Source organism: Sceloporus occidentalis, unplaced genomic scaffold (genome assembly GCF_023333645.1).
Source record: "Sceloporus occidentalis isolate IW3139 unplaced genomic scaffold, rSceOcc1.0.p SCAF_3, whole genome shotgun sequence".
Classification (NCBI taxonomy): Eukaryota; Metazoa; Chordata; class Lepidosauria; order Squamata; family Phrynosomatidae; genus Sceloporus; species Sceloporus occidentalis.
Window position 1 is genome coordinate 160,022,929 of NW_028316983.1, and position 26,384 is coordinate 160,049,312.

Consider the following 26,384-nt stretch of genomic DNA (forward strand, 5'->3'; position numbering starts at 1 on the left):
GCACAACAGTGTTGTCATTGTTCAAATAAGCTGCTCCTGCCCCCTAATAAACCCAAAGCTGGAATTCCAAGGCCAGTTGATATAAACAATTTCCATGTCATTTTTAAAGAGAGAAATGAAGGGGGGCTTATTTGTCTCTAGCTGACCTGGACAATACTAGTAAGTAGAAGACTTAGGCATTGTACATCTTGACTTTGGTGATGAGCAGGAAAATGTCTTAAGCCAGTCTTGTTAACTTACAGTCAAGTAGACCCACTGAAAGCCTAGCCAATCCAATACAACTGTTTCAGTTGGGACTAGCCACTGAATTTAGGTCTGATTTCCACATTAAAATAATGTATACTGATTTCATTTCTGTTATGGTAACCTGGTTTCATCATCAGATTGGTTTCTGAATTGTAATGCAGTAATATGATGAGTATGTATGCCAGAAATGTTCATAGGTTCTCTGCACTCTGAAACTTACTCAGCACTTCACTTGCCTTTGCAGGTTATATTTTGTGCCTGAAGGAAAACATAATTTGCATCTACGCTTTGCAGAAGAATTTAATAGAATGGTGGAAAAGTTTCTTCTATAAAATTGCCAAGTTGGCCTGGGGTTAAGAGGCTAGCTCTCATGACAATACTGCCTGGCCAGGAGTGCAACCTACACCCCCAGTTTTCTTTCTACAAGTGTTGCTACTTAATACATACCAGACAAGCATTTGTTTCTTCACTGTTAATCACTGGACTGATATGACTTAACTAGTAGCAATGAGTGGGAGAAAAAGGGAATGAAATTTCTTCTTGTTCTTTACTTATTGTCCCCAAATTACAATATAACCATATTCCAATAGTTTTTCTGTGTGAAGAAATACTGGGGTTTTTTCTATACTTACTGTCTAGAAATTTTAGTTTAAAAATTGACCCTAAAAACTTGAGTTGACTTATCCACAGGTCAATGTAAGTACTGTATTTTAATTCTTATATATATATGAAAGAGTTTTACACACACACACACACACACACACACACACACGAGTTGCCTGGTGAAAGGCAAGATCTGTCCTTGAAGCACCAACTCTCCTCTACTCTCTCATCCATCCAGCCTTTAGTGCGAGTACAAAAAGTGATGCCTGCTGGAATTTTGTACATTTTTTGGCATTGTTTTCCTTTGCTTCATTTTTTAGATCCTTTGTTACATCCCTCTAAGTTTTACCTTTCACTTCTCCACGGGTCATATCAAAATCCATAATTTTGGCCCCAAAACCTTCCCTTGACTTATACAAGAGGTCAATTTGTAGTCGAGTTTATATGGTATATTAAATGAGGATTAAAGTCTACCATTGCTTAATGAGGACTGCTGTGTTAATAAGCAGCTCTAAAAGAATTGTCAAGATACCAGTTGCCAGTTTGAATAAATACTTTATTGCCAAAATCCATCTTGAAGAATAACAGAAGTCATTGTTCAGACCGCATGCCTTTATACAGAGTCCTTAACACGAACACCACACAAAAGCCATTGTATAATTTGATTTCATGACAGACATCCTTGATGAGTTTACACAATGGACAAAAGAATGCCAGCGTAACACACTGCCACAGAAAGCATGCTTCATCACTGCTATCAGAATCCATGCCTACTCTATTAGCATTCTACTTGCGGATGTGCCCACTCCCACCCCACCACTCACCCTTACTTCCCCACCCCCAACCTCTAAAAGTGCTAAGATCTAACTTAGATCCAGCTTTACTTTGAAGAAAACAGGCGCACATGAGATCTGCAGACTTTTCAGAAATATATCCTAACTATTGGACTGAACGATAGAAAGCCCATAACTATACAATCCAGTGGCAAGGGTCCTGCCCTATAAGACATATTTTTCCACAGTGCATAACTGCATCCTTTGAAGAGCCCAATTCAGCAATGGGAAACAATGAATTCAAGATGCAGTTAAAATGCTGTAGACTTAGCACACAATTCAACATTGCACATATAAACACTTTTACTCTGTGCATTGTGACAACACAAGGAAGACAAGGGGAAAGGAGTCAAAAGATCTGTATCAAATCTGCAATTCTGTTGTGCAGGGAGGAGCCATCCAGGTGTTGCACTGCCATTTTAATTAGACCTAGCCGACACAGAGGGCTGATGGTAGGCGTTGCAGTCCAACATCTAAAGCCACACAATGCCCCTGTCCTTGCTGTAGGTTATTGTTCCTTACAGTATCCAATTCATTGTTGTGGGGAGAATCCACTGCTTGGTCCTTAATGAGCTTCTCAAATTAACATATCTTAAGTTCCTACCTTTCAGTAGGGAAAAGGTAGTTCAGCCACTACATTTTTCCCATGTAAAACAATTTATAAAGTCTCCTTATTTTAGATAAACTATTAAAATATCTTTGCAATAGAATTTTTAATGCCAGCAATAACATTGATTGAGTGTTAACTTCACTATTACCTAAACTGCAGGAACTAAGAGTTGCTTAACCCCAAAATTTTATTTTTAAATTTTAAGATTTATTTACAGTTTATTTATTTATTTAGGCTACCCACATGTGGGGACAAATTCATATCACTCATCTTTTCTTATACTTTTAATGAGATGTCCTATGCATTTGTTACAACTCTTTCTAGAGCAGTAGTTGTCACTTTGATTCTCCAACTTGAAAGAATCCCAATTAATATAGATATATAGGGCTTCCAGAAGATGAGGTTGGAGAATGACTGTTCTAGATCAGATGATCTTCCAAATTAATATATGAACATACACAACATATAACTTACACAGCTGACAGAGGCAAGAGCAAAAATGACCAAGCGTAACTGAAAAAGCATGCACCAGTACAGCTGAACAGACCTCACCCCAGACACTTGTCTAATTGAAATAAATCAACTTCAATCCTAAGCCTCATCCTCCTCGCCTTCCTCTTCAAATTCGCCTTGCTCATCAGCAGTAGCATCTTGATATTGCTGGTATTCGGAGACCAGGTCATTCATATTGCTCTCGGCTTCTGTGAACTCCATTTCATCCATGCCCTCACCGGTATACCAGTGCAAGAAGGCTTTGCGCCTGAACATGGCTGTGAACTGCTCAGAGATCCTCTTGAATAGCTCCTGGATGGCAGTGCTGTTGCCAATGAATGTGGCAGACATTTTGAGGCCTCGTGGTGGAATGTCACACACTGCCGTCTTCACGTTGTTGGGGATCCATTCCACAAAGTAGCTGCTGTTCTTGTTCTGGACGTTGAGCATCTGCTCATCTACTTCCTTCATGGACATCCTTCCACGGAAAATGGCCGCCACCGTCAGATAGCGCCCATGGCGTGGGTCACAGGCCGCCATCATGTTTTTAGAATCAAACATCTGCTGGGTGAGCTCTGGCACTGTCAGGGCCCGGTACTGCTGGCTGCCACGGCTGGTCAGGGGAGCAAAGCCTGGCATGAAGAAATGCAAGCGGGGGAAAGGAACCATATTGACCGCCAGCTTGCGAAGGTCTGCATTGAGTTGGCCGGGGAACCGGAGGCAAGTGGTGACTCCACTCATGGTGGCTGAGACCAAGTGGTTCAGGTCCCCATAGGTCGGTGTGGTGAGTTTCAGTGTGCGGAAACAGATGTCATACAGCGCCTCATTGTCAATACAGTAGGTTTCATCTGTGTTCTCCACCAGCTGGTGGACAGAGAGGGTGGCATTGTATGGCTCAACCACTGTGTCCGACACCTTGGGCGACGGCATTACACTGAAGGTGTTCATGATCCTGTCGGGATACTCTTCCCTGATCTTGCTGATGAGAAGGGTGCCCATCCCAGATCCTGTACCACCACCAAGCGAATGGGTGAGCTGGAAGCCCTGCAGGCAGTCACAGCTCTCAGACTCTTTCCTGACCACATCCAGCACAGAGTCCACTAACTCAGCCCCCTCTGTGTAGTGGCCCTTGGCCCAGTTGTTCCCAGCACCACTTTGGCCTAGAGGAAAAACACAAACTCAAGTGATGAAGGAGAAGCTCCTTTACCTAAAATAATTTTCCATTGCTGGCATAATAAAGTATGTAGGTCTAATTAAAGGTTTGGTTGTTGTTGTTGGTGGGTTTTTTAAAAAAAAATCCAACCTGACAGCAATCAGGTTATGTTGCTTCCACCTGTATATCTTGATAACTGTAATTAGAAAGATGTTTCCCTTCATCCTTTTGAAAATCAGAGGGTGGAATTAAAGAGTGGGTTTATAGACAGCCGTATAACAAGTAACAGGCGAAAACAATGGCACAAGCTGTTGTTGGACTGCAATTTCCATCAGATCTGGCCAGCTTGGTAATGGATGATAGAAAGCACAGTCCAACAACAATGCTGCCCATAATATAACCTATGGTTAGTCAGCCTATAGCTGCACTGCATTTCTGCTAGTTGGCTCAGCAGTGCTCAGCTATTCCTTCTTGCATTTGCAGTGACAATTAAAAGTTATGGTCACAGGAAAGCAAAGCTGAATTGCTACGATTAGTCAAATGCTGCTTATGTTAGTTGAATTTAAGTGTCTACTACATAACCAGATGTCCCTGTGTTTTTGCATTTCATACAAAAAAGCAAAACAAAACAGGCAGATAAAACATTTGGAACAAGCAAGCATCAGTTGTTCTGCCAGAGCTATTTAAGATACAATTCCACTTAAGGCAATATCTATTATTGCAATCACTGAAGCAAAATTACATACCAAAGACAAAGTTGTCAGGTCTAAAGATCTGCCCAAAAGGTCCAGACCTGACTGAGTCCATTGTACCAGGTTCCAAGTCAACAAGGATTGCACGGGGAACATACTTGTTTCCTGTAGGGAGAACAGAAACCAACTTACAGACACATCAGCCTTATTTAGTACCTGCCAAATATAGTGTTCATGCCAATTTCACCATTAACCCAAAAAGGAAACATTAAACAACACTTAGTGGAACAGAGAATAACGTTAAATTTTATGTAAACAGATCCTAATCAGAAACTGCTTTATGTTCTCCAAGCAATGAGTCAACAGGTTGAAATCATACCCTAGAACACTAGCACCTCAATCCACAACCTAGTTGTAGTATAGTCTCCTGCTATGCATTTATATGGAGGTATATTCACAAAAGCAAAGCCATTTTCCTGGATCCCTAGTGAAGAGGTTTTCTCCTTTCAATCTTCTTTGGTGGTAAGGATGTGACATCTTAGCAAATTTTAAAAAAAACCTTCCAAAACAGCCATTAGAAATGAAGGCAAATGGACACAGATGTCTTCTATCCATTTATCATCTTTCAATACAGGACCTGAAGCACCAGTTGGAATGGGACAACATGGAAGCACATGTGACTTGACAGGATCAAGGATGACTCACAAGGGTTACAGTGAGTTACTGATGAAATTCATACTTGGTGAAAATGGGGTCTAGGCAGAAGGTGGGTGTGTAAGGAAGTTAAAGGAGAACCATGTAATTCAGGGCTCTTTCACACCACACATTTATAGTGTTATGATCCCACTTTAACTGCCTGCATCCTATGAAATCATGGGTTCTATAGTTTGGTGATGTACTGGAGCTTTCTGCCTGACAATTCTAAATGCCCCTTCCTAAATTGCAGATCCCAGGAATCCTATGGATGTTGTATGGTCAAATCTTATGGCTTTTGCATAGCATTTAAAATGGAATCGTATTACTGTAACTGTGTAGCGTGAAAGTGCTCCTGGCTTTCTTATGTGTGCAGAACATTTTTGTATGGTGGACTAATCAGCTTCCTCCAATCTGAAATGGTACATTCCACATAGAGATTTACCTCTACCTGCTTCTTGAGATAGCTAGACCTTATTTTAGGATACATCTACTTTCACGCAGCCACATACAAACCTTGATTGGGTAATTCATTGTTGAAATAGGTAATGCAATATAGTTTATTGCAGCTTTCTTCCAACCTGGTATCACTCAGATATTTTGGACTACAACTCCTACTAGTAGCCAATAGCGTGGGATGGTGGGAGCTATAATCCAGAACACATCTAGCCACCAGGTTGAGGAAAGTTGACTTTATCATGTTGAATTTCATCACTGGTGGCTCACTCAACACATTTGCTTTCAGTTACATATATCTTAAGTAGTCTTCAACATATAGAAGCAACCATGTTTATATTTCTCTGAAAGAAAAGCAGGGCTTAAATGATTTAATGAGCAATATGATACCTCATTTTGTTTTTTGTAGGTAGATTAAGATTTTAAGCCTACTAGGGTGGTCCCAATTTAAAAAACTAGTTAAAAAAACAAATTAATCATTTTAATACTCACAATAGGGATTTCTCCTAAATCTCAAACTGAACTTTGAGTATTATTACTCCATTAAAGCAGCTTCCTGTTACCTCATTCACTCTGATTGTACATAGTTATTTCATTGAAAAATCTGTTCAAAACTTAGACTTTTGGGTATAGGAATGGCTGACGGACATCTCTTTCTTGCCAACTATGGCAGTCGATAGCAACCAAAATGTGGGGGGGACACCACAGAAGCTTTAGGATTGAAGTCAGAAAGTGTAATAATTTTGTGAGTAAAAATAAAAATAAAATCCTGTATAAAAAAAAGGACATTTCAACATGGAATTATGAAGTAAACTCCTAAAGCTAGAATACTGATGGTTTTTGTAAATACATTGTAAGTAAAAATGGATTAAAAGAATGAGTCTGGTTTGGCTTGGCTGGAAGTGGTTTCTCATTGAGAACAAGCTGATAGTAACAATAGAGTTGAATTACCAAGCTGTGTCTTTGCTACTCTGTGTAGGAGGAGTCACTGTGAAGGAAGAAAGATTAACTCTTTGCAAGCCAAGTTCCCATTTAAAAGAAGAAGGCAAAGATACAACCCCAGGAAGAGGATTTTGTTTTAGTAACATGGCAAGAGATGTGACAGGATCGTAAACGGATGATTAATGACCTTTAGAACTATAGAATGAGATTTAGGATGAAATTTGGATTGGAAGAGGATCAAGGAGGGAAAATGGAATTCTTAGAGGAGGAAATGAAGGAAGCAAAGAGCCCTGGAATGGAAGAGCAACAAGGAGTCAGCTTGGAATGTGAAAATTAAATCAGACAGAGGTTTGTGATTGGACTGAAGGGCTGTTGAAGATCAGGAGGTCACCCTGGAGGAGAATGCTGGCAACATCCAAAATGATGAAGAAACAGCAAGGACTGTGCAGAAACTTCAGAGACTTGGGTTTTCCTCCGCAGTTCTTCTCAAAATGGCAACATGAAATTGATCGGGAGTACTTTGGTGTGTTTTCAGGCATTGGAGAAGATTTCCAATTGTCCAAAAATCATTTGTTTCAAACTGAGAACTTTGGGGACTGGCAGGGAGGCTTCAAGGACCACTTGGGTTTAAGAGCCACATGCAACCCACAGGCCACAACCTACCCACCACTGTTTTAGGTCTTTCCCTCCGAGGATGGAGCAGGGTAGATCTGACCTCACAAACCCTCCTGCCAGATCCTGTGCTTTCGGCATTCTTCCCTTCCTACCTCTGGAGCAAAATCCATAGCCTCTGCAGATATAAGCCCAGAAATAGGGGGTGCATGCCAGCCGTGAAGCTGGTGTACATAATTTCCTCTCATGGGATGCAATCGCAGATTGGTAAAGAAGGGGTGTACCCTTCAGGAGAAGGGGTGTACCCTTCCCTTCTGCCTGACTGAAATGACCCCTGCAAGGCTTTGTACAGGACAGTTCCCCTGTCTTTCCATCTTTCTTTCTTTTTTTTAAATTCAATTTATTTTTATTACCTATTAATAAAATCCATTTGTTACATTTTGACATCATGATATAACTTAAGTTGACTTCACTACATCATTTTCTTTTCTTAAGTGAGTTGACATATTAACACTAAATTATTTCCCTTGACTGTGTGTGGTCTTATATAATATGTATATGTATACATACACATGCTGCCTGTGTCATTTATATGTGTACATATATACATATAAATGCCTTTCAATCTTTCCTGACCCACTCCTCCCTGTAGCAGAATGGCTCTGCCTAATTCCTGCATCACAGGAATAGGATTAAATGTAAGAAAACCCCAAAAGGGAGAAACATTTCTAAAAGTTAAGCATTGCCTTTATTACCAGCTGCTTCATTGTAGTAGACGTTGATTCTCTCCAGCTGCAGGTCACTGTCTCCGTGGTAGCTGCCGGTTGGATCGATGCCATGCTCATCACTGATGACTTCCCAGAACTGAAACAAGATTTGTAGGCATTTGGAGAGCTATTAGCCATCTGCCTTCAGCAATGCCAAGAAGGCTGACCCAATACATACCGCTGCCACACCTATCCGCATCCAACAGCCATGCCCACCTCCTTGCTGAAGATCCCAGGGTGCAAACCTGCCTAATCCAGTGCCCTCCAGATGTGTCAAACTACTACTACTACTAGGGGTTGAAGATCATGGGAACTATAATTGATCTGAAAGTTGGAGAAGCCAGCAGGAGGCAAGCTCATCTTATGCTATTTGTTATTGTGTGCTTTCAAGTCATTCCTGACTTAATGGCAACCAATGAGCCAAGGTGCAGTAGTGGTATGTGTGTTGGATTATGCCTCTGGAGAGCAGGGTTCGATTCCCAGCTTGGTCATGAAACCGATTGGGTGGCCTTGGGTAAGTCACACCCTCTCAGCCTCAGGGGAAAGCCATGGCAAACCTCCTCTAAAGAAATCTTGCCAAGAAAAACCCGTGATACGTTCGCCTTAAGGTCACCATAAATCAGAAGTGACTTGAAGGTGCACCGCAACAACCTATGACTGACTGGGTTTTCTTGGCAAGATTCGTTCAGAAGAGGTTTCCCTTTGACTTCCTCTGAGGCTGAGAGAGGGTGGCTTGGCCAAGGTCATCCAGGGAGGGAGGGCTCCATGGCTGACCAGAGATTCAAACCCTGGTCTCCAGAGCCATAGTATGAGGTCCAAACCACTCCATCACACTGGCATATGTTACAGCTGTGTTTTATCTTTACAAAAAGCAGCACCAAGAGGGATCTGTAGACCTGCCACAGAGGAGTATCTCACCATTGCCCAAAATCATGGCGTCCTCATCTGGGCTTGAGTCAAGGATCTTTGAGATCATCCCCAGGGTGACCAGGTGTCATAACCACAAAGGAGGACATGACACCGCAAAATGTAGGGGAGTCCAGGAAAATATAGGATATGGCCAAAGAACAGCTAAAAGCACTTCCTAGAAATATAAAACCAGGATCAAAATGGAGGAACTTTTGGCATTCCACCTGGGCAGAAGGTGGCAAGGGAGGGCACGCCCTGGACAAGGAGGATGCCTGGTCACCCTGAACTCCTGGCATTTGCAGTTTCATATCCTGGACACGGGGAGATACTAAAATAAATGGCAGTACTTGCCCATAGAGAATATTGGGGAATATCTGCCCATAGGGAATCATTGGGGGACCACTGGCTATGGGCAAGTATTTTCTAATGATTCCCTATGGGCAAGTACTGTCATTTCTTTTAGTAGGTCCCTGGACAAGAAGGAGGCCTGGTCCCTCTGGATCTTCTGGTGTTCCACCCGCATCCATCCTCTGCAAAAGGGCGAGGCAAGCCTCCTCTCCCTTGAGAACCGAATTGTTTTCAGGGACTAAAAAAACGGTGGGAGTGCCAGGGAAAGGGGGATCTAGAGAATGGAGGCTGGTGGGAGGGAGGGGCGTGGGTCAGGGCGATGATCCTCAACAAAGGAAGGAAAGGAGGTTCCCTATTGTTCTCTAAGGAAGAAAGGCAACTGCAGGAGCAGATCCACTCCCCCTCCCAAAAGCAGGGCGAGGTTGGCACAAAAGCTTTGTTTCCCAAGAAATGGCCACCTGATCTAGATCTTATGTCTGACCTCGCCTTCCCACGCTTCCTTGGCCTGCTTTTCATCCTCAGGCCAGCATTTTTATTTCTATATCTATTTTATTTCTATATTATTATTATTATTATTATTATTATGTTCCCCTCTCCAGGTACCTTGGCTCCGATCTGGTTCCCGCACTGGCCGGCTTGGAGGTGGACGATCTCCCGCATGGCTCCGATTTCCCCGAGTCACTGCCTTCTCCTCCTCCTCCTCCTCTCGCCTTTTTCTAAGGGGAGGGAGATGCCCAGCTCCGCCTCCTGGCCTCCTTCACATGCACACGTGTCTGCAGGACCAGGCGGAGCCCTGTGGTATAATTGCAGCCTCTGGCTCATTATGGCGACCCTATCCTGGGGTTTTTCTTGGCAAGGTTTGTGGAGAAAGGGTTTGAACTTTGCCTTCCCCTGAGGCTGAGAGAGTGTGACTTTCCCAAGGACACCCACCTTTCCTGTGGTGGGCCTTCAAGGCCCTACTGATGTATGGCAACCCTGAGGTGAACCTCTTGTAGAGGTTTCTGAGCATGTTTCTTCAGAGGAGCTTTCCAATTGCCTTCCCCTGAGGCTGAGAGAGTGTGACTGGCCTAAGGGCATGGCCAAGGGAGTGTCTCTAGAGGGAGGTTGCCATTGCTTTCCTCGGAGGCTGACAGAGTGTGACTGACCCAAGGACAGGCCAAGGGAGTGTCTCCAGAAGGGGGTTGCCATTGCCTTCACCTGAGGCTGAGAGAGTGTAATTGGCCCAAGGGCATGGCCAAGGGAGTGTCTCCAGAGGGAGGTTGCCATTACTTTCCTCTGAGGCTGAGAGAGTGTGACTGGCCCAAGGGCATGGCCAAGGGAGTGTCTCTAGAGGGAGGTTGCCATTGCTTTCCTCTGAGGCTGAGATAGTGCGACTGGTCCAAGGGCATGGCCAAGGGAGTGTCTCCAGAGGGAGGTTGCCATTACTTTCCTCTGAGGCTGAGAGAGTGTGACTGGCCCAAGGGCATGGCCAAGGGAGTGTCTCTAGAGGGAGGTTGCCATTGCTTTCCTCTGAGGCTGAGAGAGTGTGACTGGCCTAAGGGCATGGCCAAGGGAGTGTCTCTAGAGGGAGGTTGCCATTGCTTTCCTCTGAGGCTGAGAGAGTGTGACTGGCCCAAGGGCATGGCCAAGGGAGTGTCTCCAGAGGGAGGTTGCCATTGCCTTCACCTGAGGCTGAGAGAGTGTAATTGGCCCAAGGGCATGACCAAGTGAGTGTCTCCAGAGGGAGGTTGCCATTACTTTCCTCTGAGGCTGAGAGAGTGTAATTGGCCCAAGGGCATGACCAAGTGAGTGTCTTCAGAGGGAGGTTGCCATTGCTTTCCTCTGAGGCTGAGAGAGTGTGACTGGCCCAAGGTCACCCAGTGGATCTCATGGCTGAGCTGGGAATTGAACCCTAGTCTCCAGAGTCATAGTCCAGTGCTCAAGCCACTGTGCCGCACTTCTCTTCATTTGACATTAGGCCAGGAGAAGTACAATAACACCCCAAATCCACAGAACAACCACACCTTTCTTGTGTTGGGCCTTTAAGGCACTACTGATGTATGGCAATCCTAAGGTGAACCTATCATGAGGGTTTCTTAGCAAGTTTCTGTGGAGGACTTTTCCCATTGCCTTCCTCTGAGGCTGAGAGGGCGTGACTTGCCCAAGGTCACCCAGTGGGTCTCATGGCTCAGCTGGGCATTGAGTCTCCAGAGTGGTAGTCCCCCACTCAAACGCTAGGCCACACTCCTCTCGATTTTGTACTAGACTCCAAGAAGTACAGTAACATCTCAAATCCACAGAACTGGATACCTTTCTTGTTGTTGTGGGCCTTCAAGTCACTACTGACTTATGGTGACCCTGTCATGGGGGTTTCTTGGCAAATTTCTTCAGAAGGACTTTGCCCTTGCCTTCCCCTGAGGCTAGAGGATGGGAGTGGGGAGGAAACTTGAATATACCCGAAATTTGGAATTCGTGGGGGTCCCGGAACAGATCCCCCACGAATTCCAAGGGAGGACTGTATATCTATGACCTGTGTGTGTGTTTGCCTCTGTGTCCTTTGCTCTCCTGTCAATAGAGTGGTGTGTCTGGAATGGAGGACTCAGGAGGGAAGGAAGAGAGGGAAGGGCAAGGGGGTGCCTCTCCTTTAAAACAATAGGATTTATGCCACTTTGGAATATTTCAAATATATCTGTGTATGTGTGTGTCTCGGTTAAACATTGCCAGAGTCAGATGGCATCCCTTAGTACACAAAAGGGCAAAGCCCTCAAGGGTTCCCAGCTGGAATTTATACTACTTTTCAATATTTCAAACATGTGTGTGTCTTGGGTGGCAACCCTTATTATACAAAAGGGCAAAGCCAAGGGTTCCCAGCTGGAATTTATACTACTTTTTAATATTTTGAATATATATATGTGTGTGTGTGTGTATTGTGTATACATATATATATTCTATGGGTTAACTTACACACACACACACACACACACACACACACACACGGAGGGCGTTGGGGTCTCCTTTGGAGGGTGATAGGTTGGAGGGCCAACTTTGGCGAGGGTTTGCATGGTGACTTCCTGCATGGCAGAAGAAGCAGATGAGACTGTATGGCCCTTGGGGAGCCCTTGCAACTCTAGGATTCTATGGTTCCCTGAAGATGCTGCTGCCTCCATGGAGCACAATGGAGTCTTCTTCTTTGGAGGCTGTCCTTAAGCGGAGGCTGGACAGCCATCTCTCCCAAGGAGGGCTTTGATTCTGTCTTTCTGCATGGCAGAAGTGGCTTGGAATTGATAGCCCTTTGGGGTCTCTTCCAACTCTAGGATTCCAATGAACCCCAAAGTTACATAAGATGGAGAGTGCCAGATGGCATCCTTCCATCCATCCCTTCAATGTATGTCCTGCCTTTCTCCTCCAGGGGACCCAAGGTAGCTTACAAAATTCAAAATAGCAATTTGGTATTACAACTGTACAATGCAAAGGTAAAGGCAATTCAGTATCACTTCTAAAGCTCATAGCTAAAAGCAGTTTAAGAATACAAGGACAAAACTAGATTCAACACGTTCAGGAGAAGCAGTGTTGGCCACAGAGCAAAACAGAACAAAATTCCAAATCCACAAAACAGCAATATGCTTTTTGGGCTAACTCAAAAGCCCAAAATTCATTTCCCATCTTTGTGAGGTGTCTGTCTCTCTCACACACAGCCCTTTCTCTCCTTCATCCCTCTTTCTCAGAGTTCCTGCATGGCAGGGGGTTGGACTGGATGGCCCTTGTGGTGTCTTCCAACTCTACAATTCTATGATTAGGTCACCCACCTTCTTCCTCAGAATCCTAATACAAAAGAGAAGAAGGAAATAAAGTTGCAGAAGAAGAAACAGAAATGGAAAGAAAGAAAACGATGGTAATGAATCAGCAGGATTTTTTTTCTTGGAGAATCCTCATCTTTAATACCTAGATGGCAGGCAGATACAAAGAGTAGCTGTACCTTTGGATTTGGCCAGTGGAAATAAAGTAATTTCAGTCCATTTTTTAAAAAATTACCTAAATGTGCAGATTTCTTCATATTTTTAAGCATAAACTTATGATTTAAAAAGTCCAAATGTGGAAAGAAACAAAAATGGAAGATTTCCCCATCCCTTTTCCTGGACTGATGGATAGGATGTTAGCCAACTGTCCCTCCTTCTATCATCACATCACCTTCTCTGTCCACATTTATTACACGGATGTCCTTTTTCTCCAACAACTTTACATCCTCCCATGCCCTTGCACTTCTATTTTCACAATAGTCCTTTTTGGTAGGCTGAAAGAGGTAGCAGGCCCAAGGTCACACAGGGAGCTCAGTGTCTGAGTGGAGATTTAATCTTGAGATCTGTGGTATTCATGTAAATACATCATGCTTATTCTTTTGCCCTTGCTGGTATAGCTGAGAAATATGAATTCTCTCTCATTAGCCATGTGCAGCTTCCAGGTAGCTGGATGAACATAATGCTGTGACTGGTTTCTTTCTTCTTGAACAAGAGAGACTTAAACACAACTCAGCATGGAAAAGTTATTTTGGGGGACTACATGGCTGTTGTTGAGAGATCAACTTGAGAAAACCAAACAAACTTTTGTTTCAGAAAAATAAAGTTTCTCCATTTTTAAAAAATGACTGCAATGTAAAATGAGGCATGCATAACTTACTAGTTGTTGATGTTTCAGCACACAAGGGAAAGTACAACCCTACATAACACTACAGAATGACACAGAAGTACAAGCAGACCTTCAGAGTGGACTCCCTTGGGCAGAAGGGACTTTGGGTGATCCCTCCCAGGAGCATTTCATCTCCAGGCAATTTAAAATGGCTAACAAATCATTAAAGTCTAAGAGCTCATTAAAAGGAGCACAGACAAGCACTAAAGTTGGTTTAGAACTCAATAGTCCTAAAAAATAATTTTAAAGAACAAGACTGAAACATGTTATGCGGTGTTGCTTTGCAAAATGATGTTGTTTGCTGTTGTGGGCCTACAAATCATTTCTAACTTATGGTGATCCCAAGGTGACCCTATCACAGGGTTTTCTTGGCAAGATTTGTTAAGAAGGGGTTTGCTTTTGTCTTCCTCTAAGCCTGAGAGAGTATGACTTGAGGAAGACCAGCCAGTTGGTTTCCATGGCTGAGTGGGAATTGAACAAAGCCACTACACATAGCACTTTTCAGATCTTTAGAGATTTGCATTAAATACCTGCAGCCTAAATACCCCAAAGGCACCATATTCCTCTGATCTTGCAAGCTAAGCAGGCTCAGACCTGGTTAGTACTTGAATGGGAGACTGCCAATGAATACTAGATGCTGTCAGTTATAGTTCAGAAGGAGGAGCTGCCAAAACTCTTTTGCATATCCCTTGCCTAAGAAAACCCAAGTGAAATCCATGGGGTTGCCATATATTGACAGGCAACTTGAAGGCCCATATACATTACAATCACCATTGTTCTGTGATATTATGTAGATTTGCTCTTGTATAAGCAAGAGATGAAGCCTCAGCATAGGCTGGTAGAATTATTTACTTGGGCACTGTGGAAGAAGTATCAGCGACCATGCTTTTGCCCCTATGCCACCTTATTCCCACCTACCCCTATGGTCCACCACATATCCAGTAGGCCCTACTGTGTGAAATGATATAGCAACCAGGAAGAGGTCAGCTAAAGCAGTGGCAGGTTAGTAAGATACTGGTGGGTATACATCCTGTCTATTGATGTTGTAGAAAGCTTTTGCCTTGTATGCATTGCCCTTACCAGTTTTTGTTCTGTCCACCTTCTCCATGTGGGACTTGCTTTACACCTCTTGAACTTCCTCTTGCTTCTTGCTTCTGTTCTCTCTTCCTGTTTCACCTTTCTCCTTTAAAAAAAATCTCCCCCCATTGCTTCTGGTATTTCTCATCCTCTTTCTCTTCCTTCCAGTTTGCTTCACAGGCCCAGTGGGGAACTGCATACCCTCACAGATGGCCTCTTCCTACAACCTGGGTAAGGTATTTGGGTCCTTCCTACCAGCCCCACCCACTATGGCCAATGGTATGGGATTGTATGAGTTACAGGCAAACACATCTGAAGGGTGAAAGCCTCCCTACTCTTTTTCTATATTAGTCTATCTGCATTCTTTGATTTACATTGGACATTCATAATCCCTTAGGTCCAGCTATTTGCAGGAATACCACACAAAGCATTTTATGGCCCAAATGTGACATGTCATTTTCATCATGGGAGAGCTGGTTGTGAAGATAGTTCAAGTTCTGGAAGAACTTGGAGAATTCTGGCAACAAAGATGATTCTTTCCCACCACTTCAAAGTATGCACAAGATGAATTTTCATTATGGACAGAGAGATTTGCAAAAAATGCACTTTTAGATTAGAGCCTTCCCCAGTATACTAACAGAAACAAGTAAACACACCAAGTGGCAAGTTTATTGACTCTGATTTTAAGAGGTTTCCTTATACCTTCTCTGAGATGTTACTCCACACTAAGATATTTCTGTACTTACTTTTATGATTTGCAGAATGGACATATTTTCTATCCACGCCCAAACAAGCAGTGGCAGGTGTAATCACATAGTGCCAAAGGAAGAAGAATACCTAGTTATTAACACCTTGTATCTTGTAATACCAACCTACATGTTCAGCAGCTTCAGTAAACATCCTATATACATCATGCCACCCCACCCACACCTTTCTTTATATGATTAACACTGAATGTTCATTTGTTCTCTGAAGAATGAGTTCTTTTTTTTTTCTCCACCAAAAAACCCTCCAACACTAGGATTGGAGCATGTTGTAAAACTGAATATTTGGCCGGATGAACGTGGAAAAAACCCAAGCCTTTCCTCTTCTACAGCACAGAAATAAGCTAACCCAGTTTTCTTGTTGCTAGTCAGATCTGTAACAGTAATGCTGCATGATGTAAAGGTGCTTTTTATGATGGGGAAGTAGTCAAACTTGACTTTTCCTTAATTAAATAGACAGGTTATGTGTATCACCCTAGCAAAACACACCCCTAGGCAGCACCAGGATTTCAAAATACACGTAACAATTTGATGGAGCACTTCTGCCTTACCACTGTGGAGAGCAACCTTTTGATTTCTCGTGGCAAGGTTCGCATAGAACAGGCCCATTCTTGTTTTACGTATGATCATGCTGATCATCTCCCTCTCCCTTAACCATCAGGTTAAAACTGAGGACTTCATTCTCACTTTGAAGACAAGGATGATTATTACTTAATATCATTCAGTACACATTAGGATATGGAGGGGTTTGTACTGAACAAACTGTTCTTCATGGCAGTGAACATGAGAACAATAACTCTGTAGATTAGCTATTTAGGTTCCAGATATTTGGCCTATTTTGAAAGCTATCTTTTGGTGTAGCTATAGCTAGGCAGAGTAACCACATTATTTTCCTTAGACAAAATGTCAACAGAATCAGCCTTTAGATGCAACACATTTTCAGCCAGATCACTGTAAATCTCATAAGAGCATGTTTTTTAAACACTTCCTAGGTGGATTAACAATAGGACCATAATCCACATTTATTACCAACATTTGGTTAGGTACGACCACAAAAGGGGAGTTAAAAATGAATCGAAAAAAATATAGAGGTGAAAGCCTGTTAACTTCCCTTTCATTTGATACTATTATTTAAATGGGTGAGGTATGTAGTACTCAAAAGATTGCAAGGGGACAGCTATTTATTGCATGTCACCAACTGGATTTCAAACACAGAACTCAACCAATAAACCACTCAACACCTTCTATGTCACTTTCTGGGAAAAGAAGAGTCCAGACACCAAGGTGAAACACAAATGCCTTTTATGTTTGAGATAAGATTTTTAGACAGAAGACTTTTTCAGAAGTATTTTGAAACTACTGTTACATAAAGGGTGAAGTTACAAAACTGCTGACAGAGGCAACAGTAAAAACCACCAAATATAACTGAAAAAGCATGCACCAGCACAGCTGAACAGACCTCACCCCAGACACTTGTCTAATTGAAATAAATCAACTTCAATCCTAAGCCTCATCCTCCTCGCCTTCCTCTTCAAATTCGCCTTGCTCATCAGCAGTAGCATCTTGATATTGCTGGTATTCGGAGACCAGGTCATTCATATTGCTCTCGGCTTCTGTGAACTCCATTTCATCCATGCCCTCACCGGTATACCAGTGCAAGAAGGCTTTGCGCCTGAACATGGCTGTGAACTGCTCAGAGATCCTCTTGAATAGCTCCTGGATGGCAGTGCTGTTGCCAATGAATGTGGCAGACATTTTGAGGCCTCGTGGTGGAATGTCACACACTGCCGTCTTCACGTTGTTGGGGATCCATTCCACAAAGTAGCTGCTGTTCTTGTTCTGGACGTTGAGCATCTGCTCATCTACTTCCTTCATGGACATCCTTCCACGGAAAATGGCCGCCACCGTCAGATAGCGCCCATGGCGTGGGTCACAGGCCGCCATCATGTTTTTAGAATCAAACATCTGCTGGGTGAGCTCTGGCACTGTCAGGGCCCGGTACTGCTGGCTGCCACGGCTGGTCAGGGGAGCAAAGCCTGGCATGAAGAAATGCAAGCGGGGGAAAGGAACCATATTGACCGCCAGCTTGCGAAGGTCTGCATTGAGTTGGCCGGGGAACCGGAGGCAAGTGGTGACTCCACTCATGGTGGCTGAGACCAAGTGGTTCAGGTCCCCATAGGTCGGTGTGGTGAGTTTCAGTGTGCGGAAACAGATGTCATACAGCGCCTCATTGTCAATACAGTAGGTTTCATCTGTGTTCTCCACCAGCTGGTGGACAGAGAGGGTGGCATTGTATGGCTCAACCACTGTGTCCGACACCTTGGGCGACGGCATTACACTGAAGGTGTTCATGATCCTGTCGGGATACTCTTCCCTGATCTTGCTGATGAGAAGGGTGCCCATCCCAGATCCTGTACCACCACCAAGCGAATGGGTGAGCTGGAAGCCCTGCAGGCAGTCACAGCTCTCAGACTCTTTCCTGACCACATCCAGCACAGAGTCCACTAACTCAGCCCCCTCTGTGTAGTGGCCCTTGGCCCAGTTGTTCCCAGCACCACTTTGGCCTAGAAGAAAAGGCAAAAGGTTGATGAATTAGTAGTACATACTTTCAACAGTCAATTTAATAAAGCCACCTCAACTTATGAAGCCACCTCAGACAGGTAGAACATGGTGAATGTCCTAAGAGTTAATCTTGATGGGAATTCAAGTGGTTGTGTGGGTTTGGCCTGAGGGCAGTTTTGATGGGACACTGTCTACAAGCATAGACAGATCTTCAGTTATGGTCATTTGCCACCCAGACAAGGATATTCAGCAAGAACTGTAATGTCTTTGCTACTTTTATATACATTTCAAAAAAATATTATTGAATGCTACGGAATATTTCCCTCTGTATCCACAGATTCCATATCCACAGATTCAACCATCCACAGCTTGAAAGTATTTTTAAAATATAAATTCCAAAAAGCAAACTTTGATTTTGCCATCTTATATAAGTGACACCATTTTACTATGCCACTGTATGTAATGGGACTTAATCATCCATGGATTTTGGTATTCATGGGAGTTCCTGGAATCAAATCCCAGCAAATACCAAGGGTCCTGTGTATGCCATTATTAAAGATGTCCTTTAATAAAGGGGTTACACAAAGGTGTTGGTATCAGGGAACAATCTAGTATTGAAACCAGATGTATGCGCCCCCTGTTCTTCATGTCCTTCAACCTACACATCTAAACTTGTTCTCTGAATGTCTTTGCATGTTACAAAAGGACAGAAAGAGCCAAAGTAAGTAAGTTGTGGTTCTGTGTTTTACTTCCACAATAAAACATCAAAAAGAGGGAAGGCTGGCACCTCCCCTGTCATAACGCCCATTAATGGTGTTGGCATAGCTTATATATCTCACTGTTAGAGAGGCATAAGAATTCTTCCTTTACTCATTATTCTAGATTGCAACTCTCATTTCATCATAATAAGCAAAGCAGACCTTTGAAGGTAGTGTGTTGCAAATAACTATGATATGTACCTCTAACAAATTGCAGGGAGAGATAACAAAATATAAGCGGAAAAAATCAGAAGTGATATATCATGTAGGAACAAAGTTACCTTTAGGTATAATGAGTTCAGTTGATAGTTATTTTTTAGAAGCTACCTTTTCAGTAATTCCATAGGCACTTTGATATTAAAAGCTAATAATGAACAGCAACAGAAAAACAAAGAACAACTTTATGAGTTACTCACCATGATGCTTCAAAAAGTAACAATGGATTACTTTTTAACCATTACAATGACTAACAGAAATGAATTCAATTTAAGAAGCAATTTACCAAGTCTGATGTAAAGCAGAAAAGCAACATCTGCCCATCTTATGCTTATATAATGCCAAAAAATGTACATAGGGATCAATGCCTGGTAATTCTATCTAATAAAGACACTCACAATATACGGCAAAATTTCCCAATTTGGTGCCTTCCAGAAGTGTGAGACTACAAAAACCAACACCTATAGCCGGTACAACCACCATTTTGGCAGTGGGTGATGGGATTTGAAGTCAAACCTATGTAGAGGGGGGACACTGGGATGCAAAAGGCTGATGTTTAACCATGCTTTGAGGGCAAGTTTTCACACTTGATCTTAGCCAAAAGGCTGAGAAGCAATCAGAGCAAGTGTTCAACAGAAGTCCTCCTCGCATCTGCTAGAACAGGACTAGGAGACTCAGACTGCATAGTGTGTTAAAGCAACATTCCTTTTTAAACCTTGCTACTTAGTACATGGAATGCTGGTGGCATGGGAAGAGGATGTGGCAAGCACTGGGCATGGTCAGTTCACATAGCCCCCTGCCCCTACTTGTGTGCTTATCGACACTGTTTAAGCTTAATGCCTGAACAATGTTTCTCACTGGGAAGAAGCAAGCAGGGGAACTACAGAAGTGGAACTGGAGCAGATGGTAAGGGCTGGACAGCTGTGTTCCGTTCTGAAGAGGCTAAATATTCTGAGCAGCAAAAAATTCAAGCAAAGTTGGCAACCCTGCCATATAGTGAGCAAGAATCATGTCCATTAACTCCAACTAGATCATTAGGGAAGAAATATGATGGGCATTAGCCTCACCAAGGAGATCAGATTTTTAAAAATTTGAGCTCTGTTCAACAAGACATCTCAGTTCTGTTGGCAGAAGTTTCCCAGTGCTGGCAACATATTCAAGAGGCAATCTTCTCATTTCTTTGTATATACCAATATCAGTCTTAAGCAGAATCAGCTTATGCTTACATATGCATTCTATGCATATGAGAAAATGTCAGCAGTCCTGGGCTAGCCCCAGTTTTCAGCAGTACCAAAATAACTCAAAATGGGGAGCTTTCAAAGTAGCCCAATGGAGTCTGAGCATGTTCAATGGCCATGGAATGCTGGTCACCTGTTTGGGAAGGATGGAAAAGGAATAATTGTCTGATAGGCTGAAAAATGATCCTGGACAAGAGCACTCCAGGCTGCAACATTTTGTTGCAGGACCCATGTCTGCCACTTGGTTTAACCAGGTTATCAGCAGGATAAACATGCAAACTATATTAAGTTATAGTAACATAACCAAATCCACAAAACAGTGATAACTTTATTTTACTATACTTTGCTGTGCCGCCAACATGCCTACCTCTAGATATATTACATTATGTTACTGCTGTGCCTTAGGTAAATTGTGTTAAAATAGAAGTTGTGAGTTTTTGTTGTTTTTTAACATCACTGGGTCCACTAATTGTATGCTTTCCTCTTTTTGGTGTGATGTTTGTTGCTAGGTGAAACAAAACTGAATCAGTTGAATTAGTCAGCTGAATTATCCAAGCATCCTTAGATAAAGAGACTTTTGTAACTCTAATGAGAACCATGCTGCACTGAGCTGGGAAAATCACTGAGCTGGGGTATGGTATTGTAGAAAGTAACTTGATAACACTCTGGTTACAGTAAACCATTTGTGTTTTTGTGCAACAGTGTACTAATTTCCTTTACAGCCCACAAATCTGTGTATGTACCAGAAATAATTTGTTCAGTGCTACAAGGCCAAATGGAAATTTGACCTCACACATCTCTAGCTTTCAGCAAGAATGTTTCACCAATGATAGTACAGTGGGTATTTTCTTTGTGAAGGTCTCTTCTGTTGCCAAGATACGACTGATCAGTTCACTAAGCATTTCAGCCTTGCTTAGACAGGCTGTTTTTCAGAACAGCCAATGTTGCCACACTGAAACACATACCAAAGACAAAGTTGTCAGGCCTAAAGATCTGGCCGAATGGTCCAGACCTGACTGAGTCCATTGTTCCGGGCTCCAAGTCAACAAGGATAGCGCGGGGAACATACTTGTTACCTGCAAAAGAGACACAAAACCAGCATCACAGACCTGCCATCAGCAGATTTTGTTCAGCCCAAGGCAGCTCCCGCACACTTGGCAACCTCATTACTATTCACTGGAGAGACACAGCAACTCTCCAGACAGATATAAGGGGGAGGTGCTGATTTAAAAGGGACAGGCTGATGAAACAAGGGCTTGAATTTTAAGAAGGCATTACGTCTTGGCCAAGGATTTCAAGCCAGCCTTTAAAGGGGCAGCCTTGTCAGCGCTTTTGTTCCACTGTGCCCGCAATAGGGTGCCTGCAAATATCTTTCAAGCACAGCATTACCCTATGCCCACAATAGGGTGCCTGTAAATATCTTTCCAGCAGATGTTTTGCAGTCTATTATCACAGGGGCTTGTATGTGTGTATGTGTGTGTGGTGGTAGGTTACCGGTTGCTTCATTGTAGTAGACATTGATTCTCTCCAACTGCAGGTCACTGTCTCCATGGTAGCTGCCGGTGGGGTCAATGCCGTGCTCATCGCTGATGACTTCCCAGAACTGGAATGGGATTTTTTTTATGCAGAGCTATTAGCCAACTGTCCTTGAAATGCCAAGAAGGCCAATCCAACACATGCCACTGCAGACACGCCTTGTCTAAAATTCTCTGGTCAGGGCCACTGGCGTCCCAGCTTTTAAAAAGTGCCTGAACGAAACAGGCAAAACAACACAGACCCACCCTGCCCTCCCTCTGCAGCAAACAGCTGCACCGAACTGGAGGGTTCACCTGACAAGTTACAAAATGACCCATTTAAATATAGAAGCACACAACAGGCTTTATTCTAAAGTCTCCATTTATAATGTTCAAAATTAACACTTGTTTATTAGCACAAGGAAGAAAATGAGAGAAGCTACAAGAGTTCTCAGCAATGTCTTCCCCTTTTGCAATGATTTCCAGGGAGCAGCTGTGTTAAATCTGTCGGCGCAGAGGCAACAAAGAGACTTGTGGCACCTTCAAGACAAAGCCATCTCATTCGGCATTCGCCTTTGTGGAGTCCAGCCCACTGCAATGCATGCCTTCCATTCAGACTCATGCCATCTGATGAAGTGGGCTGCAGTCAACAGAACAAATGCCAAATATAACTTACTCATCTTAAAGGTATCACAAGATCCTTTGTGCTTTTGAGGCCATTTCACACACACCCATGCTTCAAATGTCAGTCTCATACATTTATTTTTATTTTTTGCTCCATTTTAATGATGAAGATAGAGCTTACTAAAGAACAGACCTCAGTACAGACCCATGGATGGAGAAGAAAAAGGCAGATACAATTGTTTCCCCCATCATTCATGGCCTCGCCCCTGTGCAGTTGCTCTGCATAAGGTGAAGCTGAAGAAGCTACCAATTCTTGGTTCCATGCTTCCAGGATGCATTTACACTGTAGAAATAATGCAGCTTTATACCCCTTTAAATGCTGTGGCTCCCTCCTATGGAATCCTGGGATCTGTAGTTTTACAAGGTCTTTAGTGTTCTCTGCCAAAGCCTTACAAAGCAAAAAATAACCAGCACTCTGTAGAATGGAGCCATGGCAGTTAAAATGGCGTCAAACTGCATTCATTCCACAGCGCAGACGCACCCTTGGACCAAAAGTGCCCATGGCAAAGCTTAGATGTGGAGGGAGTCTTGCCTTTGTCCTTATCTGCTTGAGAACAGGATAGTAGGATGTTCCAGTGCCAGGAAAGCTCCCATTTCAGTGGAATTGTTTGGAAAAACACCCAGTTTGTGACTCTTCTGGGTGGGGGCAGCTGGAGAGGGTCAAGTTCCCTCTTTTGAATAACGTTGCAGATGTTTAAAGAATTAAAGCCCAGGCACCCAGAGTACCTCCTATATGCAAGCTTGCCCCACATCCTTCCAAAGCAAGGGGAATTGTTTTGCCTCCCCTGCCACTAGCCACAGCTGTGAGAGAGGGAAAGCCTAGATCTGCCCCCAACCCACCTGATCCGGCTTAAAATACTACGATTGCCAACTAGCTTTTGAGAAATGGTTCTTTGCAAGGGCAGTGATTGCCAGGATCGTCCCAGCTGGGAACCATAAGCAGCTGTAAAGGAAAAATAAGCAGATCCATCAGCCCAGGGATGGAAAGCGAATCGGACCCAATGGAGAACTCCTTCTCTCCCCATTCTTGTGTCTGTGTGAAAGAGGAAGGGCGTGGTCCACTCCTCTTGCATTTGCCCAAATCAAACCCCAGATTCTGAGTCTGGTGGTTCAGACAGCGAAGGGCACCAGCTGACAATCCTCTCCGATCTGCAATGCGAAAGGAAACGCCCCCCAACTCTCCTGGGGTGGGGACCCCTGTTTTAGAGAACCCCCCCTGGGTTTTGCTCAGCTTTGCGGGGGTCGTGTGAAGGGGGAATCGTGGGGGGGGGGTGAGAGGTGGTCGTGTAAATAGGGCATTATGAACGGGGCTATAGGGGTGGGAAAGGGGGTCCTGTGAAGGGGCAATGATGGGGTGTGAATGGGGAAACTAAGGGGATGTGAAGGAGGCAGTAATGGGGTGTGGATGGAGCAATAATGGGAGTGTCAATGGACAATAATGGGGTTTGAATGGGGCAATAAAGGAGGCGTCAATGGGGCAATAAAGGGTTGTGTGAAGGGCCCTCCTCTCTCCTCTCCCCTCCCCCACTCTTTCCACAAAAGAACGAGTTACAAAAGAACAGGTTCCAGAGGTGACAAAGACCCAGTGGGGGTGGGAGGCACAACACAATTATGGTTTGCTTTCCAAGGAAGACGATCGATCGATAGATCGATAGATAGATAGAGTACACAAATCCACACATTTCTGCTTCTATTAGGGAAAAAAGAAAAAGACATCGGGACAACCCTGGGCTCCTTCTTTACAGCTGGTCTCCTGCCTGGAGAGGGCCCCTCCTCCATTGCAGAGATGCGCAAGACCCCCTCCACCCAAAGCTTGCAACAATAGAGGCCGCGCCCTCCCTCCCTCCCTCCCTCTCTCTTTCGGTGTACCTTGGCCCCGATCTGGTTCCCACACTGCCCGGCCTGGATATGCACAATCTCACGCATGGCGCCGGCTTCTCCTCCTCCTCCTCGGGGCTGCCACCCACTCTCTAGCCGCGTCTGCCTCGGGCTGCTGCTCTTAGCCCCGGCCACCGGCAGCAGAGAACGCTCCCTTCGGCTGACTCTGCCTTTTATAGGGGCGGGGTGTGGCGCCCCGCCCCTTCCCCACCGAAGCCCCTCCCTTCTCCTTCGGATCCCTGGGTGATGTAATGCAAGCACAGGGGCCGAGGCCCCGCCCCCAGACCCACCCTGCAACAGAGGGGCAGCAGGGGATGCAAGCTGGCTAGCTTCCGCTGCCCCCCTTTGCCAGCTGTTTGCCCCCAGTGGGTTGGGTTGCCTTCTTTCCCACTGGCCCAGGCCCCTGTGCCTGGAGAAGCAGCCCCACAGGCAGAAGTCCAACCGGCTGCCTTTGTCTGAGCCCACCTCCACTGTAGGGAAAACCTCTTTAGGCAAGAACAAAGCCAGGAGGACTAGAATTAAGCAGGAGCAATAGAAGAACTTAGTGGTCGGAGTGTGAGGCTGGATCCACACTGGAGAAATAACCCCGGTTTGGCATCGCTTTAACTTTTTTCTGGCTCAAGGCTATGGAATTCTGGGAGTTGGAGTTTGTTGTGGGGCCCAAAGCCATCACCACCACTATCATCATCATCATCATCATCATCCCCAGCCCTATCCCTATCATCATCATCATCATGGTCACAAGAGAGCTTCCTCCGCATCCAGCCGCGCCTTCCTCCTCCTCCTCCTCCTCCTCACCTCCCCAAACCTTTTGTTTCCTCGAAAGCTCCTCCGCCCCCTTGAGTCTCTGTCTTCTCTCCCCTTCCCTTCCCTTCTTCCCCGCTGCCCAGGGGACCAGGGATGCTCCCACCGCCCAGGAGGACGAGGCACCGAAAATGGAGCCCAGTGAATAAGGGAGGACGTTGCCAGACAAAAGCTTAATACACACACACACAGACACACACAAATGCCTGCTTCTTGGTCCTGCTCCAAAGGGAGGACTTTTGGTGGGGATTGCTCTTGGGCAGAAGGTGGATAACGAGGACAGGTCCTGGGAAAGGAGGACGCCTGGCCCTGCGGAGTAGGGCGGCGGGAGAAGGGGCTGCTTGGTAGAAGGAGGGCAGCCAACAAGGAGGCTTTAGGTCAGCCTCCCTTCCCTTTCATCTGCTCAAGATGAGGATGTTGAGGATGATGATGGTGGTGATGGTGATGATGATGGTGGTGGTGGCCAAATGCGCCTTTGGGCACCTTCTTCTCCAGCCCTGGAGTAGTAAGTGTGTGTTTAACTCTGTTTATCTGAGAACCATTTTGCCTTCCTAGAACAATAGGAGTGTTGGGTGATGGGTGTGCCTTCGTTTCCGACCTTTCCTATCTTGGCAAGCTTTCTTCCGAGGAGGGTTGCCCTTGCCATCATCCTTTGAGGGGCTGACAGCCTGTGCCATCCTTTGAGGAAAAGGTACCTGGGGCGATCGCGCTACTAGGAGACCGCTCTCTTAGGCATTCCTGTTTCCCAGGGGAGGGAATGAGTGAACAGAAAAAAAGAAAGGGAGCAACCATCTCCTTGCGGGGAAACAATAAAATGATAGGAATGCCAGAGGGGCAAGGAAAAGAGGAAGCTGGTGAACTGCAAGGCCTA

The 26,384-nt window shown here is 44.4% G+C and overlaps 3 protein-coding genes across 3 annotated transcripts in view; 1 reads left to right on the top strand and 2 right to left on the bottom strand.

Moving 5' to 3' along the window:
• The window catches only part of BPHL (biphenyl hydrolase like), a 23,595-nt gene extending 22,174 nt beyond the window's left edge, over positions 1 to 1,421 (top strand). Inside the window, exon 7 of the mRNA XM_089516648.1 lies at positions 491 to 1,421. Coding sequence (XP_089372774.1) covers positions 491 to 578 — 88 coding nt within the window. The 3' untranslated portion in view covers positions 579 to 1,421. The remainder of the gene's footprint in view (positions 1 to 490) is intronic.
• On the bottom strand, positions 1,391 to 10,056 carry LOC149317002 (tubulin beta-1 chain). Its single transcript, XM_089516647.1, has 4 exons — positions 9,960 to 10,056; positions 8,088 to 8,196; positions 4,684 to 4,794; positions 1,391 to 3,944 (listed from the first exon to the last, which is right to left on the bottom strand). The coding sequence occupies exons 1-4, from the start codon at positions 10,014 to 10,016 to the stop codon at positions 2,884 to 2,886; spliced, it is 1,338 nt and encodes a 445-aa protein (XP_089372773.1). The 5' UTR covers positions 10,017 to 10,056; the 3' UTR covers positions 1,391 to 2,883.
• Positions 10,057 to 17,144: 7,088 nt separating this feature from the next.
• On the bottom strand, positions 17,145 to 24,849 carry LOC149317003 (tubulin beta-2 chain). The gene is made up of 4 exons (XM_089516646.1): positions 24,701 to 24,849; positions 22,123 to 22,236; positions 21,599 to 21,704; positions 17,145 to 18,423 (listed from the first exon to the last, which is right to left on the bottom strand). The coding sequence occupies exons 1-4, from the start codon at positions 24,755 to 24,757 to the stop codon at positions 17,363 to 17,365; spliced, it is 1,338 nt and encodes a 445-aa protein (XP_089372772.1). The 5' UTR covers positions 24,758 to 24,849; the 3' UTR covers positions 17,145 to 17,362.
• Positions 24,850 to 26,384: the final 1,535 nt, after the last annotated feature.